This window comes from Dendropsophus ebraccatus, chromosome 1, assembly GCF_027789765.1.
Source record: "Dendropsophus ebraccatus isolate aDenEbr1 chromosome 1, aDenEbr1.pat, whole genome shotgun sequence".
In the NCBI taxonomy this organism is placed as follows: Eukaryota; Metazoa; Chordata; class Amphibia; order Anura; family Hylidae; genus Dendropsophus; species Dendropsophus ebraccatus.
In genome coordinates, this window is record NC_091454.1 from 224,434,377 (window position 1) to 224,450,988 (window position 16,612).

Genomic DNA, 16,612 nt, shown 5'->3' on the forward strand with positions numbered 1-16,612 from the left:
AGGTTCACTCCAAGTCTGGAAGAATCTTAAAAACACCCTCGCCCCCTCTCCCTCACCCATCCTCCCTGCATCCCTCATCCCCTGGCTAATCAGCGAAGTGGTCCCAACCTTCACACAAACATGGCTTGCATTAGGAGAAACTCCACTTAAAGATTACCTTGACGTTCACTCCATGTTAGACGTAGAAGCAATAGCGGACAGCTTACACCATGCAGCACCTACTTTTCTGCATCATGCACACGTCACTAAATGCCTCGCAAAGGTAGCATCATTGGGCAGTCTATCCAGGGAACTAACCGCTTTTGAGAAATTAATCACAAACCCCTCTAGGAAGAGCAGATCTATTTCCTCATTGTACCAAATGGTCATAAACTCGCAACACCACTCCAAACCAGGATACATTCTCTCCTGGGAAAAGGAGCTGAATATAACCATGGCTGAACCAGACTTAAGCCACGTTCTCTCTAAATCACATGGTCAGTCGCGATGTATATTACTCCAAGAAAACCACTACAAGCTTATGTCCAGATGGTACAAGACCCCTGAATGGCTATACGCATATAAACTATCCCCAACAGATCAATGCTGGAGGTGTCTGCTCCACAAGGGCTCCCTCACCCATATTTGGCGGGACTGCCCAGTGATCGCCCCTTTCTGGAGCAAGCTGGAAGAGGTAATCAGTAGAGTTATTGAAACACCGATTAAACTCCCTATGACTACTATAGCATTTGGCCTTCTAGCCTATGATATCACTCCACCTGCAAAAACACTGGTGTCACATATGGTGGCTGCTGCCAAATCTTTAATTCCACTGAAATGGAAACAACCGTCCCCTCCCACTCAATCAGAATGGCTTTTGAAACTGAACCAAATCTGTCGATTTGAAGAGCTTGCCAGTTGGGCCAATCGCACCCATGATCGTTTCCTAAAAATCTGGAAACCCTGGCTCGATTCACCTTATGCCACATCAGTAAATCTCTTGACGCCATCTCCTCCTACCAGCCCATCTGCATCGGACAATGGGAGCACAACACTGTTGTAACTCCCAAATCTGACTTGGGAATCTGTTGGCCAGACGAGACAACCCCCCCCCCCCCCCCTCCCTAACATTATGCTCCCCCCCCCTCATGTACCTTTTACCACACCTTCTTTCCCCCCCCCCCCCCCCCCTCTCCTCTCTCCCCATTACCTCCACCTCCACATTACCCGAATTCTATCGGACCAAAGAGCACATTGAGGCTACTCTAATTCTTAGTAGGATCCGGAGTCTCTGGGAACCCTCCTGGAGTACCCCGGGCCCTAAATGACTAATATTCCTCTATTCCCCCCCCCCTGACCTCTCCTCCACTGCTTATAACAAGGTCCGTTTGTTAGACCTCTGATTGTTTTATCTACCTAGTTTGAATTGGGCTCTTACCCACCTGTTTATTTTGGTTTGAAATATCGTGGAGTACTGGTTTACTTTTACAACCACATTGTTACATTTGTTTTCTTCTATATCCACATTGTTATATATGTTTACTTAACTTTGTATTGCACTGAAAACTTCTTTTTTGCAATTTGTATTTCTGATTCTTCCTTGTAAGCTACCCTTCATTGTATGAAAATGACAAAACAATAAAAATACAATTGAAAAAAAAAAAAAGAAAAATATTCAGGAGGAAAAGTATGTGGCAGTATTATATTGATGGGGACAGTATGTAGCAGTATTACATTGATGGGGACAGTATGTAGCAGTATTATATTCAGGAAGGATGTTATGTGACAGTATTATATTCAGGGGGTGCAGTATGTGGCAGGATTATATTCAGGGGGTGCACTGTATGTCAGTATTATATTTAGGGGTGCAGTATGTGGCAGTAATATATTCAGGGATGCAGTATGTGGCAGTATTTTCAAGAGGGACAGTATGTGGCAGTATTATATTCAGAGTGCACAGTATGTGGCAGTATTATATTGAGGAGAAATAGATATAGTGGCTCTTCTCGCCCTTGACTGGAGTTTCTGAGGATTTTGGGGTCCTCTTTGGGGCTCTGGTGGACCACATTGGCAATCTCCTTCCTTCCCTTTTCTGTTCCTTTCATTTCCTATTACCCTGTACTTGTACTTCAGTTATTCTGGTTACTTAAGTTTACGCAGATGGGATATTGTGCTATTTAGCAGGTCCCCTATGGCAGCATTTGTTCATACTGCCTCTTCTTGGACCTTATTGTTAGTCTACAGTGTCTGAGTAAGCTAGTTAATGTGTCTTTCTAAATAAAAATTGTTGAATATATTGAGGAGAAATAGTATGTGGTGGTATTATATTCAGGGGGTGCGGTACGTGGAAGTATTATAATATATACTGGTTAATCTTGTCATAGTACAGAGGATGAGGATCTTCTGCCAAAGTACAGAGCCAATAATGTTTGGGCAGTAAAAGCAGGGGCGTAGTGAAGGGGTTTGGGGGTATTGGGGGGAGCTGCCCCGGGCGCAGAGACCAGGGGGGCGCCAGCGCAGAGAGAGAAGGATGGCAGTGGATGAGGCAGCCTGGAAGCAGTCCTGCCCTCTGTCAGTGTGGGGAGGATTTTTAGTTGATCAGCAGAGATACTTTCCATGCTGTATCAACCCGTATAGTGAAGAGATGATGCGGCACTCATCCAGTACTGCTAACAGGTGTTTATTTTTCTTACATGCTCCTGGATACAAACAAATCACAGTAGTCTACGATCGTTTTGCGCTCTCACCGCGCTTCCTCTCGGCCAATACGTAAGACAAAACCGGCCCCCTATATACGTGATTGCACTTAAAGTGACACAGTCACCCCCTTTGTGCATTCTGACTTCTCTACACAGGTGTAAAGGGTAAATTTTGCCGTTTTCACACCTTATTTCATATCATACGTCTTTGTGCTTGTTCAAGTAAAAAGTCATCGTTTATCAACTGCAGATTGTGTTTAGTGGGCGGGGCCTCACGGAATTAGCGCCACTCAGCCCCACCCACAATGCCAAAGTTGGCCCCGCTCCCTTGATGTCCATTGGTGGGCCGACTTAGAGGGATGGGGCCTAGACCTTTTGGCCAGCGTGGTCCAATGGCCGGCGAGGGGGGGGGAACAACGGTGGTGTTGTGGGCGGGGCTAAGTGGTGCTAATATCGCGAGGCCCCGCCCACTTAAGACAATCTGCAGTTTATATAAGATGACTTTTTACTTGAACAAGCACCATGACGTATGATATAAAATAAGGTATGGAAACTGCTAAATTTACCATTTACACCTGTTTAGAGATGTCAGAATGCACAAAGGGGGTGACAGTGTCACTTTAAAGAGATAGTGACATTACATTCATTATGCAAAAGTTATATACATAAAATCAATCAAATATTTAAAATCAATGATTATGCAACAATAGGATATTATTACTAATATAGAGAATTTATATTCAACTTCTTCATTTACATTATGGCTTTCCATGCTGTATTGTCTTCTGGGCTAAATAGCAGCAAGGAGACAGTACAGTATAGTTGCAGTAGAGGCTGAAGGACCTTGACATGTGACTATGATGTCACTGCAGTTCATGTACACTCCTGGTACACAGGTCCTGTGCACTATGGAGGGTGAAGGGCGACCAGTCTGGGGTGGGGAATTAAGGTTGCCTAATCTGGGGGGGGGTGAAGGGCGACCAACCTGGGGTGGGGGATTAAGGGTGCCTAATCTGGGGGGGGGGGGGTGAAGGGCGACCAGCCTGGGGTGGGGGATTAAGGGTGCCTAATCTGGGGGGGTGAAGGGCGACCAGTCTGGGGTGGGGGATTAAGGGTGCCCAATCTAGGGGGGGGGGGGGGGGGGAAGGGTGCCCAGTCTGGGGTGGAGGGTGTCCAGTCTAGGGAGGAAGGTGAAGGGTGCCTAGTCTGGGGAGGAGGGTGGCAGGGGGTACAGGGTGACACCAGTGTGGGATAGGGGGGAGACACACAAGAGAGTCTATTAAGGGGTCTGGTCTGGTTATACATTATTCTATACTTAACCCCTTAATAACGGCCCTTTGCAAATATATATCATATTTATATAAACCTTACCTACTATCTGCAGGGGTAGGGAACCCTGGCTCTCCCGCTGTTGCAGAACTAAAACTCCTATCATACATGGAGAGCCAAAGCTTTAGCTGTCCATGTATGATAAGAGTTGTAGTTTCGCACAGCTAGAGAGCCAAGATACCTTACGCCGATCTATAATGCAACTGTATCTATATATACAGTGACCATCAGGGAGCACTATCTATAGTGTACCTGTATCTGTATATACAGTGACCATCGGGCAACACAATCTATAGTGTACTTGTATCTGTATGAACAGTGACCATCAGGCAGCACAATCTATAGTGTACCTGTATCTGTATATACAGTTACCATCGGGCAGCACAATCTATATATACAGTGACCATCAGGGAGCACTATCTATATATACAGTGACCATCGGGCAGCACTATCTATAGTGTACTTGTATCTGTATGAAAAGTGACCATCAGGCATCACTGGATACAAGAGTAATTTTTCTAAATTATTTCTTCTTATTATTTTTTGGTGATGGAATGCTTTACTGTAGGTATTGCTGCTGTTGTCTTCGCTGCTGAGTGTACCTGTGCATCAGGAGATGGCCCCATAGAATCACATTATACTGGGTGTCACGCTAGAGATAGACACGGGCTAGACACGGGCCCCCATGTGCTTAGTTTGCACACAGGGGGGGGGGCAGAAATTGAATCTTTGCCCCGGGTGCAGGAGAGCCTAGTTACCCCTCTGAGTAAAGGGGAACTCCAGGCAATAATATTATTGATATATTGTTGGGGGCTGTGACTGAAGAGATGAGTCTGTCTGGGAAGTAACGGAGAAGAGGTAGAGCAGTGTGGTAGGTAAAAAGAGTCCATTCATTATTTTCTGTGCCGCCCCAGCAATATATAAAAATGTTTGTATGCCAGGAGTAACGCCACCTCCCATGAGAAACCGCAAAAAAAAAGATTTCTAATGTTGTTACCTCATATAACCCTACTATTTCCACAATTACTGCCTCATAAATCCAATCCCCCTTCTCCTCCATTGTCTGCCGCTCCTCTTCATCATCATTATCTGTACACGCTGCTAATTCTTTCCCATATTCTGAGGGCCGGGTCTCATAACAGAAGCTGGATGGCAAGGAGCCAAGGTACAGGAGCAGGGAGGCCGAGGATTCCCAGGAGTCCCTGCTCCTGTATGTAGACTCTGTGGTGAGGTACACTGATAGCATAGCGCACTGCTGACAATGTGTACAGGCCTCTCACTGCCTGCAGCAATCTCTCATTTACTAACATACACCGATTTATTCCATTGTAGTTTTGCTTTTGTAGTTTATAATAGGAGAAGTTCATATAAAATACATTTCTTATGGATAAAATATTCTTCCTGCATCTATAGAGAGGAGAAGAAGAGTGATATATGTGGAGGGATAGATACAGATCACAGGAACACTTACTTTTACCTAATGATGATGAATCTCTCAGCTTTATCAGGAAATCGATGACCCTCGGATTGTACTTATACAAAGCGTCATAAACCTTCTCCTTCTCATCATCATCCCAGTATCTGATAATATCATACAGACGTCTCATCCTGTCCTCAGACTCTGGTGTCTCCATTATATAACCCCACTCTTCTCCTGTCAGCAGATTATTACTGCACAGATCAGATATAACTGGCCAGATAATCTTTATTCGGCCAATCAGCTCTTCTCTGTGTCGGTCTATAAAGTGATCTCCGGCTGTAGAGACAAGAAATACAGGAATCACACAGAGGGATGAGGAGTAACAATCTAATGTCTTACATGGTGTCATTTATTGGAGATAATGTTGGGGCCATTTACAGCAGTTTCTGTCACATGTCGGAGGTATAACGCTGCAATATCTTATGTCCTGCAGAGAATCCGAATACGATTGGGGTATGGACGGAATATGGTCACTAGTAGATTAGGTCTACTTTATTGAAGTCACTGGACCTGCTGTAAATATGCTATAGTTATAGGCCAGAAGACATTTTGTAGATACCAGAAACGTTTATCTCCAACATGTGACAGAAACGTGATGTGACTGTACCCTTAGTGACGTCCAGGAAGAAGGATGATGTCTACATGAGGGTAACAGTTTAGGCCGTATTCATACCATGACTGTTAATATGATTATAGTATATATGTCTTTATTAGAAGTCAGAAGCAGACAGATACAAGCATGGTGGATGATGTTTGATAAATTTGCAGAAGAGCTGAAGTTTAGTCAGATTGGATGGAGACGTCTGTGAGCAGCGATTGTCAAGCCTTTTCCCAGATTCTCACTGGGATTTAGGTCTGGACTGTGACTGGACCAGTATAACGCATCCACGGCCTCCTGGGGACTTCATCTTTAGCTGCCTGGTTCTGTGTATTGCATGCACTCCCGCGGCCTGATTCGCGCATGCACCGTAGTGTGTCGGAGAGTCACAGGTGCACTGAGGGCCAAAGCCTATGCCCTCAATGGCTTCGCTCAGTGCCGCTTCGACGCACTACAGCGCATGCGCGAACCAGACCGCGGGAGCGCGCGCAATACATAGAACCAGGCAGCTAAAGATGACAGGAGGCCGGGGGGCGGGCACCATGAATATTCAAGAGAAGCTGGGAGGAGGTAGTGGTGAGGCGGGCCGAAAACATCACAACTTCCCCTCTTTGACAGTTGTGAAGACAGTTACAGCACAGATTGGGGACAAAGTACAGGACCTATCTGAAAAAGAAAGGTTTGACACCGCACTAGGAGTCAGCACCTCAGAACCAGAACAGACTCCCTTTAAAAAAAAAAAGTGAAACAACTGCAAATACATCTTATATTCTAGGTTCTTCATAGTAGCCGCCTTTTGCTTTGATTACTGCTTTGCACACTCTTGGCATTCTCTTGATGAGCTTCATGCGGTAGTCACCCAAAATGGTTGTCACTTCCCAGGTGTGCCCTGTCTGGTGTAATAAGTGGGATTTCTTGCCTTATAAATGGGGCTGGGACCATCAGTTGTGTTGTACAGAAGTCAGGTGGATACACAGCTAATAGTCCTACTGAATAGACTGTTAGAATTTGTATTATGGCAAGAAAAAAGCAGCTAAGTAAACTTTAGAAGTGTCCCCAAGTGCAGTTGCGAAAACCATCATGCACTACAAAGAAACTGGCGCACATGAGGACGCCATAGGAAAGAAAGACCAAGAGTCACCTCTGCTGCGGAGAATAAGCTCATCCGAGTCCCCAGCCTCAGAAATCGCAGGTTACCAGCAGCTCAGATTAGAGACCAGGTCAATGCCGCACAGAGTTCTAGCAGCAGACACATTTCTACAACAACTGGTAAGAGGAGACTTTGTGCATCAGGCCTTCATGGTAAAATAGCTGCTAGGAAACCACTGCTAAGGACAGGCAACAAGCAGAAGAGACTTGTTTAGGCTAAAGAACACAAAGAATGAGTCCAAATTTGAGATCTTTGGTTCCAACCACCGTGTCTTTGTGCGATGCAGAAAAGGTGAACGGATGGACTCTACATGCCTGGTTCCCACCGTGAAGCATGGAGGAGGAGGTGTGATGGTGTGGGGGTGCTTTGCTGGTGACACTGTTGGGGACTTATTAAAATATGAAGGCATACTGAACCAGCATGGCTACCACAGCATCTTGCAGCAGCCGCTATTCCATCCGGCTTGCATTTATTTGGGCCATCATTTATTTTTCAACAGGACAATGACCCCAAACACCCCTCCAGGCTGTGTAAGGGCTATGTGACTAAGAAGGAGAGGGATGGGGTGCTACGCCAGATGACCTGGCCTCCACAGTCCCAGACCTGAACCCAATCGAGATGGTTTAGGGTGAGTTGGACGGCAGAGTGAAGCCAAAAGGGCCAACAAGTGCTAAGCATCTCTGGGAACTCCTTCCAGACTGTTGGAAGACCATTTCCGGTGACTACCTCATGGAGCTCATCATGAGAATGCCAGGAGTGTGCAAAGCGGGAATCACAGCAAAAGGCGGCTACTTTAAAGAACCTAGAATAAAAGACATATTTGCAGTTGTTTCACACTTTTTTGTGAAGGATATACAGTAATTCCACATGTGTTAATTCATAGTTCTGATGGCTTCAGTGTGAATCTACAACAATTTTCAAAGTCATGAAAATACAGAAAACTCTTTGAATGAGAAGGTGTGTCCAAAGTTTTGGTGTATACAGAACATATGAGTTTGGCCTTAGAGACGCTGATCAGGAAGGGAAGGCGGGTGTGCTTAGGGACCTAGTGGCTGTCACTATCCCTGACATACTAGCAGCACTGTGCAGCACCACACAATTGTGACGTCATTGCAGAGTATCGTGGTATCTCGTGACATCCAGCATTATTAGGTTCGGGTTTAATCCTGGACGTTACTAATGGTGGTTTTACACGGAGCGAGAGTTTGCCCTATTGCACGATTAACGATTCCGAATGAACAATGCGTTTTTCATAACGATCAGCATTTAGACAGAACGATATATCGTATGGAAAAATCGTTTTGCGATCGCTTAATCCTATCTCACACATAGGTTAAATCGGTGAAACACTGTTTACACGGAACGATCTGCGAATTTTTTGCGTACGACGAACGATGATTTGGGAACTTGTTGAAAGAACAAAATGAACGATTTCTCGCTCGTTGCTTGATCGCTTGCTGCGTTTACATGGAACGATTATCGCTTAAATGCGATCATTATCGTGAAAATTCGAACGGTAATCGTTCCATGTAAAATCACCATTACACCCTTTTGGGTGTGGCTTCTAATAAGTTAAAATGAATTTATAAAAGAAAAGGTTTATGCTGGAATCACACCTGATAGTTTTTGTGCCAAAACCAGAAATGGATCCAAAAGGAAAGAGCAGTACACATCCCCCCTTTATATTTTCCATCCCATTTGAATCTACTTGCTTTGGCACAAAAAACTGCCGTGTGTGACACCAACATAAATGACGGCCAGAAAAGAAATCATCATCATCATCAAACAACTAAAATTAGTGTCCGCTAAAGAATGGCAGCAAACGTCATGAACATATGTGTAAAGAGACGTCCGTTTCCACTGCCTTGCAACGGTTGTAGTGTGTGACCACAGCCCAACACTTACTTTTATCTAATCGGGATGGATCACTCAGGTTTATCAGGAAATCGATGACCCTGGGATTGTACTTATACAAAGCGTCATACACCTTCTCCTTCTCATCATCATCACAGGATCTAATAATATCATACAGACGTCTCATCGTGTTCTCAGGCTCTTGTGTATCTATTATATAATCCCGCTCTTCTCCAGTCAGCAGATTATTACTGTACAGATCAGATATAACTGGACGTACAATTTTTATTCGGCCAATCAGCTCTTCTCTGTGTCGGTCTATAAAGTGATCTCCGGCTGTAGAGACAAGAAATACAGGAATCACACAGAGGGATGAGGAGTAACAATCGAATGTCTTATGGTGCGTTTACACAGTGAATGGATTTGAGAAGAGGAGAAATCTCGGCCTTTCTAGTTCAATGATTTTTATAGAATTTTTCAACAAATTTTTATATCAATAACAAGGTTGTACACAGTGAAAAAGAATGGATCCCATGGACAACAAATGGGGACCGTACAGAGGTAGTAACAAACTGAGGTAAACATAAGTCAACAAGCCTTTCTGTAGATGAATAAATAGAATCGTACAACACTTTACTATTTCTTTGTGGGTTTGCACTACAGGTCAAGAAGTGAAAATGGTGCATGGAAAGAACCTAACGTCACGGAGAGATATCTAACAAGAAAGACCATGGAATGTACATAGAGCTATTTATGTGTACATAAGGGCGATATAGTCCACCTGTCCCACCTCTTGGTAAACGTGTCATAAGCTACAACTCCCCTTGCAATTATTTTCTCATATTAGTAGGTGTTATTGATAGCTCCTACAAGTTCAGATTCCGTAGGGAATTTTCCCAATTTTCCTATGCTACTTCAGCACTTATTTTAGCGTGAATAAAGAACATGCAAGCTAGATAACTGACATCCACAGGTAGTAACGATGTGTCAAGAGAGAAGTATCAGCTGGGGCGATGCAGGTACTGAGAGTCGTGGAGAAAAGGTCAAGACCGGCTTTCCTATATAAATGTGCTTTTGGGCATTTCCATAATATATGAAGTAGAATGCCCTCTTCTCCACACCCACACCAGCATCTATCTGATGCATCCCCATATATTCTAGCCAATCTAGTTGGGTAATAATACTCTCTCATAATAGTTTTTAGTGTGGCCTCTATGTGGGAGCTACAACGAAAAGTTTCAACACCACTGTGAAGGCCCTACGCCAATCCTCAGATAAGCATTGTAGCTGTTAAAATAATTCCCACATTTTACAGGGATAACATTTCTCAAACTTGTGCATCTTATTGATATTATCATAAATAGGTTTTAAACCTTTCCTATTCGTATGCAAAAACACATCTATTTGCTTGTATTCCAGAAGGTTTCGTCCCCTGCAGAAAGTGGAGAACCTGTAAATATTTATTACATTTTGATTTTGGAAGACCGTATTTTCCTTGCACATCTTGAAAGATGCTTAAAGGACAAGTGCCATGAAAAACTTTTTCCCAGTAATTGAAGCCCATTACAAAGTTATATAACTGTGTAATATGCTTCAATCACCTATCTGCCTCCCTTCCCTGTCTCTTCCCCCCTCCACCCCCCACCAGGAAGTGTCCTGACTCACACAGACCTAATGACTATTGTCACCGTCACCAAGCTCGTCTCTCAGCTCCTTCTCCTGTTACACTAGCCTCCCCCCTCCCCTGCCTTGTCAGGTGACTGAGCTTGCTCAGCTCCCATTGGCTGAACAACTGCAAGCCATCACTTGTCACATGTCATGCTTATCTTCCCTCCGACTGACTCCGGCACATAGGCAGCTCCCCCCCACCTCATACCCTCTCTCCTGCTGCCGTGGAGGTTGGTGTAACAGGACCTAGAGCAGCCCTCCTGCTGATGACTCATCCCCACAAGAAGGAGCTGCCTGGTGATGGTGACGACAGTAATCAGGTCTGTGTGAGTTAGGTCACTTCCTGGTGGGGGGTGGAGGGGGGGAAAAGGCAGGGAAGGGAGAAGGGAGGCACATAGGTGATTGAAGCACATTACAGAGTTATACAACTCTACAGAAGAGACGTATAAGGGGAGATATGATTAATTTATTTAAATATATAAATGGCCCCTACAAGAAATATGGGGAAAAGATGTTCCAGGTAAAACCCCCTCAAAGGACAAGAGGGCACTGCCTCCGCCCAAAGAGACAAGGGGGCGCTGCCTCCGCCTGGAGAGACAAGGGGGCACTGCCTCCACCTGGAGAGACAAGGGGGCGCTGCCTCCGCCTGGAGAGACAAGGGGGTGCTGCTTCCGCCTGGAGAGACAAGGGGGCACTGCCTCCACCTGGAGAGACAAGGGGGCGCTGCCTCCGCCAGGAGAGACAAGGGGGCGCTGCCTCCGCCTGGAGAGACAAGGGGGCGCTGCCTCCATCTGGAGAGACAAGGGGGCGCTGCCTCCATCTGGAGAGACAAGGGGGCGCTGCCTCCATCTGGAGAGACAAGGGGGCGCTGCCTCCGCCTGGAGAGACAAGGGGGCGCTGCCTCCGCCTGGAGAAAAAAAGGTTCAATCTCCGGAGGCGACAAGCCTTCTTTACCATGAGAACTGTGAATCTGTGGAACAGTCTACCACAGGATCTGGTCACAGCAACAACAGTAGAGGGCTTCAAAACAGGGCTAGACAAGTTCTTAGAGCAAAATAATATAAATGCATATGTATAGAACCTATCACCCCTCCCCCTTCCCTGTATCCATCCCCTCCTTGGTTGAACTTGATGGACATGTGTCTTTTTTCAACCGTATTAACTATGTAACTTTGTAATGTGCTTTAATTACTGGGAAAAAGTTTTTCATGGCACTTGCCCTTTAACACCCACTTGTCATAAAGCTGCTGAACCGATAGGATGCCCCTTTCTTTCCACTTGTTTAAGTGGAGATTGGGGATCTTACCTTCTACTAAGGTAACAAGGTAAGGTCTAATTCTTGTTGCGAGTCTGTACTAACATAATATGTCTTCCATGCTCTATAAGAAGCAAACACCAAAGGGTTCACACAGGCAAACTCATCACCTGACCAGAAGTGTGGGTGTAAGGAGTAGCACTCAGTATAGTTTTCCAGTAGGAAAGGTAAAATTGTACTATTGTCAGAAGGTGATCCACTGGATAGTCAGTAATCAATGAGGAGTTGCTCTTAGGTTAGGGTGCAAGTGTTCTTGTGCACGTGAAATCACAGACAAAAGTTCCAACTTTTCGGTGGTGACACCTTTCACTAGGAGTCTGTGTTGGTGGATGCAGTATAGGGGCTAGGAGCCTGCAGTGGATCGGAGGAGGTAAGGCGCCAGACAGTACAACCAAAGCAGGAACACGCAGCAAGCAGGATCCAGCGAAACTGAGTCGCACAGTGATGACGCGACTAGACCAGAAGGGCAGTAACATGACAACATCATACGGCGCTACATCTAAATTTGCCATATCAACCCAAGGGGTAGTTAAATCTGTCTTCCACCATTTCCTCATGCTTGCTACTAAGGAGGCAATATAATATGATTTCAAATCCGGTACTCCCATACCTCCTGCTTGACAGTGTTTGGAGAGGAATTTTATTGCCAACCTAGGCTTTTTATGTACCCAAATAAATTTAGAGAGCAGCGGTTGGGCCTGGTTAATGAAATTCTGGGGGAAGTATATAGGTACTGTCCTAAACATGTAAAACAATTTAGGTAAAACAAACATTCAAAGTGCAGAGATATATCCCATCCAAGAGATCTCGTATTTAGATAATTGTTATAGTTCCGAAGCTATGTCTTTAAGCAATGGCTCATAATTAATGGTGCGTTTACACAGAAAGATTTATATGACAAATTTTGGAAGCCAAAGCCAGGATTGGATTTGAAAAGAGGACAGATCCCAGTCTTTTGTCTGTTCCTGGTTTTGGCTTCAAAGATCTGTCAGATAAATCTGTCTGTGTAAACGCACCATAAGGGCCCTTGCACACTGAGCAATTCTCGAGGAATTGTAGCTGAAAGTTTTCAGGCAGAATTCAAGCAGAATTTAAGCCCCGCATTGACTTCTATAGGATTCCTCTAGCAGATCTACAGCAGAAAATTCTGCTTGGAAATTCTGCAGTGTGAACAACAGAGCAGAAAACCCATTGAACACAATGGGACTTTGCTCTGTACATATTTTACGGGAGGAATTTCAAGCTGAATTTCAAGCTGAATTTCAAGCTGAATTCCTCCCCTTTTCCTCAGTGTGCACATAGCCTAAGTCTATATATAACGAGGCATGTGGGATAGTTAGGGTCCGTTTACACAGAAAGATTATCTGCCAAAGATTTGAAGCCAAAACCAGGAATGGATTTTAAAAGAGGAGAAATCTCAGGCTTTCCTTTATGCCCTGATCTCTGTTTATAGTCTGTTCCTGGCTTTGGCTTCAAATCTTTGGCAGATAATCTGTCAGTTAATCTTGCTGTGTAAATGGACCCCAAGTTTAATGCCCAAGTACTACAAACCAGTATCTTTCCAATCAAAGGAATAAAGGGATTTTATCAGGGCTAACTGATCTGCTGCTATATTATGGGGACGTGCTTGAGTTTTTCTGGTGTTTACATGGTAATAGGAAAGGAGTCTGAAATGTTCTATCAGGGTCATAGTTTCTTGCACAGATTGGAGGGGATTAGACAATGATAATATCACATCATCCGCATATAGAGAAATTACATGGGACCTGTCTCCTATATTATTGCCAGAGATCCGAGAGTTAAGCCTTATTGCTTGAGCCAGTGGCTCCATAGAGATTATAAAAATCAAAGGCAAGAGTGGACACCCGTGCCTAGTGCTGTTGTTAATAGCCTTATCGCTAGACAGAGCAACGTTGACAAATACTTTTGCAGATGGCATTGAATACAAGGCCGCAATAGCTGGCCCATGGCTCCCAGCAGTGAGAAGGCATACGACCAGTGAAGCCGTCCTTATAATCAATATTAAGCAATGAAAAGTTTTTGGGTTGGTTTGGGTTTACTCTCTCTAGCTACATGCCTACAACAAATAATTGTGAGTGAAAAGAAACAAATAAAAACATCAACATTTTTAAAAATAAAATTTAATGGGGTGTGTGGTGTATTTGTATTGTGAATTATGTGAACAACTAAAAATAACGGCCGCTGTTAGCTAAATAACGGCCGCAAATTAATATCATGAACATTGCAAACAGCCGTCGTTTTTCAGCAAAAATTTGGGGGCAGCATCCATTCAATAAAAAAAGATTATTTTGCCAACTGCATATCAACTCCTGAGCCTTTCTCAAGTATACCCCTATGCCATGCAATACACTCTTTCATACATAGAATAACCAACCCCCATACACAATCAATAAAATCGTAACCAATCATATGTATTCATGGGTGGAGTTAGTGTTAATATCTCCATTTATAAAATTCCTTATTACATAATGTCCATTAATGTTCATTCCCCATACAGGGATTATACATAATACATTTTCTACCTCCTAATGGACTGTGATCCATAGACTCGTCAGGGAATCCTGCTCAGCAGCTGTTATTCTATACATAGTATGAACAGACAATTGCTGTTTCCATTGACTTTAATAGGAATCATTGAAGAATGAAAACAATGGCAGTTAATTAAAATAAAAAAAAACAGTGTGTGAACAAAGCCCAACACTTACTTTTATCTAATGATGATGAATCTCTCGGGTTTATCAAGAAATCGATGACCCTGGGATTGTACTTATATAAAGCATCATACACCTTCTCCTTCTCATCATCATTGCAGTGTCTGATAATATCGTACAGACGTCTCATCATGTCCTTGGACTTTGGTGTTTTTATTATATAATCCCGCTCTTCTCCTGTCAGCAGATCACTCTGATACAGATCAGATATAACTGGACGTACATTTCTTATTCGGCCAATCAGCTCTTCTCTGTGTCGGTCTATAAAGTGATCTCCGGCTGTAGAGACAAGAAATACAGGAATCACACAGAGGGATGAGGAGTAACAATCTAATGTCTTACATGGTGTCATTTATTGCAGATAATGTTGGGGCCATTTACAGCAGTTTCTGCCACATGTCGGAGGTATAACACTGCAATATCTTATGTTCTGCACAGAAACAGAATACGATTGGGATATGGACGGAATATGGTCACTAGTAGATCAGGTTTACTCAATTGAAGTCACTGGACCTGCTGTGAATATGTCATGCTATAGACCAGAAGACATTTTTTGGAGATTTCAGAAACATTTATCTCCAACATGTGACAGAAACGTGATGTTCAGGAAGAAGGATCACATTCACACCAGAAGGCCGTATTCACACCATGGCTGACCACATGATTATAGTATATATTTGTTTATTTGAAGTCATTGGTTGAACTAATTAAAGAGGATGTACCACCAGGTACATCCTCTTTAACCTGACACAGGGATAGAACGGTGCCGTCACGGACAAGCCAGTTCCGCGGTCCGTTTTTCGAACCGCTGCCCGGTTCCCGTGTATGGCGACGTTCTATGCACGGTTACCGGCCGGTGCTCAAGCACTGGAGGCCGGCTGGCCCGCCCCTAGTGGGAGGGAATTCCCTCCTTTCTATGACGCGGCTCCATTGATTCTAACGGAGCCGCTTCATAGAGGGGAGGGAATTCCCTCCCACTGGGGGCGGGCCGGCCGGCCGGTAACCATGCATAGAACGGCGCCGTACACTGGAATCGGGCCGCGGTTCGAAAAAGGAACTGCGGCACCGGACGTCCCATGATGGCGCCGTTCTATCCCTGTGTCAGGTTAAAGAGTATGTATCTGGTGGTACATCCTCTTTAAACATACACCAAAAGCCTACATAAGAGGGATATACATCAAAGAATTAACAAAAAAAATGTTGCTAATTTTTTTAATTCTGATTTAAAAGTTAGATGCTGCCTGCATGGAAAACTCTGAGAAATCTGAGGAGGTTATACTGGACAAATTAAGAGCAACTGAGGAAGAATATGCCACCTACATCAGGGAAGAAGCATCTAACAAAAGCCTCTTTCTTGACCAAAGGGCCTTTTGTGAAAAGAACAGGCTGAGCAAGATTCTTGCCGATATTATACGTAATCAAAGGTTATCGGCATTATGAGAGACCAATCACACTAGTAGAGCTCAAAGAAGCCCTCAGCTCCATTAAGAGAGGTCCAAATGGGCTACCTGGTTGTTTCCTGGATTTTGCTGGCTTTTATGTTTTAAATGAATCCTGTTTATTGTCCCATCTCACTGTTATACACTGACTACAAATTTTTTGCAAAACTTTTGTCCAAGAGATTGGGGAAAGTGATGGAGACGCTAATGACGGAAGACCATAGTGGGGAGAACAACAATTAATAACATAAAGCGGGCTTATCTGAACTTGCAAATTGGATATGGGAGATCTAGGGCCTTGGTTGTGCTAGACGACACCAAGGCCTTTGATCGGGTGGAATTTATTTAGAACCAGTAGCAGAATGGATA

General features: G+C 44.2%; 1 protein-coding gene across 1 annotated transcript in view; it reads right to left on the reverse strand.

Annotated features, from left to right (window-relative positions):
* Nucleotides 1-231: 231 nt before the first annotated feature.
* Nucleotides 232-16,612, reverse strand: part of LOC138785269 (uncharacterized) — a 98,647-nt gene continuing 82,266 nt past the window's right edge. Inside the window, exons 9-13 of the mRNA XM_069961062.1 lie at nt 14,799-15,083; nt 9,141-9,425; nt 5,479-5,763; nt 5,005-5,228; nt 232-408 (exon numbers count right to left, since the gene is read on the reverse strand). Coding sequence (XP_069817163.1) covers nt 232-408; nt 5,005-5,228; nt 5,479-5,763; nt 9,141-9,425; nt 14,799-15,083 — 1,256 coding nt within the window. The remainder of the gene's footprint in view (nt 409-5,004; nt 5,229-5,478; nt 5,764-9,140; nt 9,426-14,798; nt 15,084-16,612) is intronic.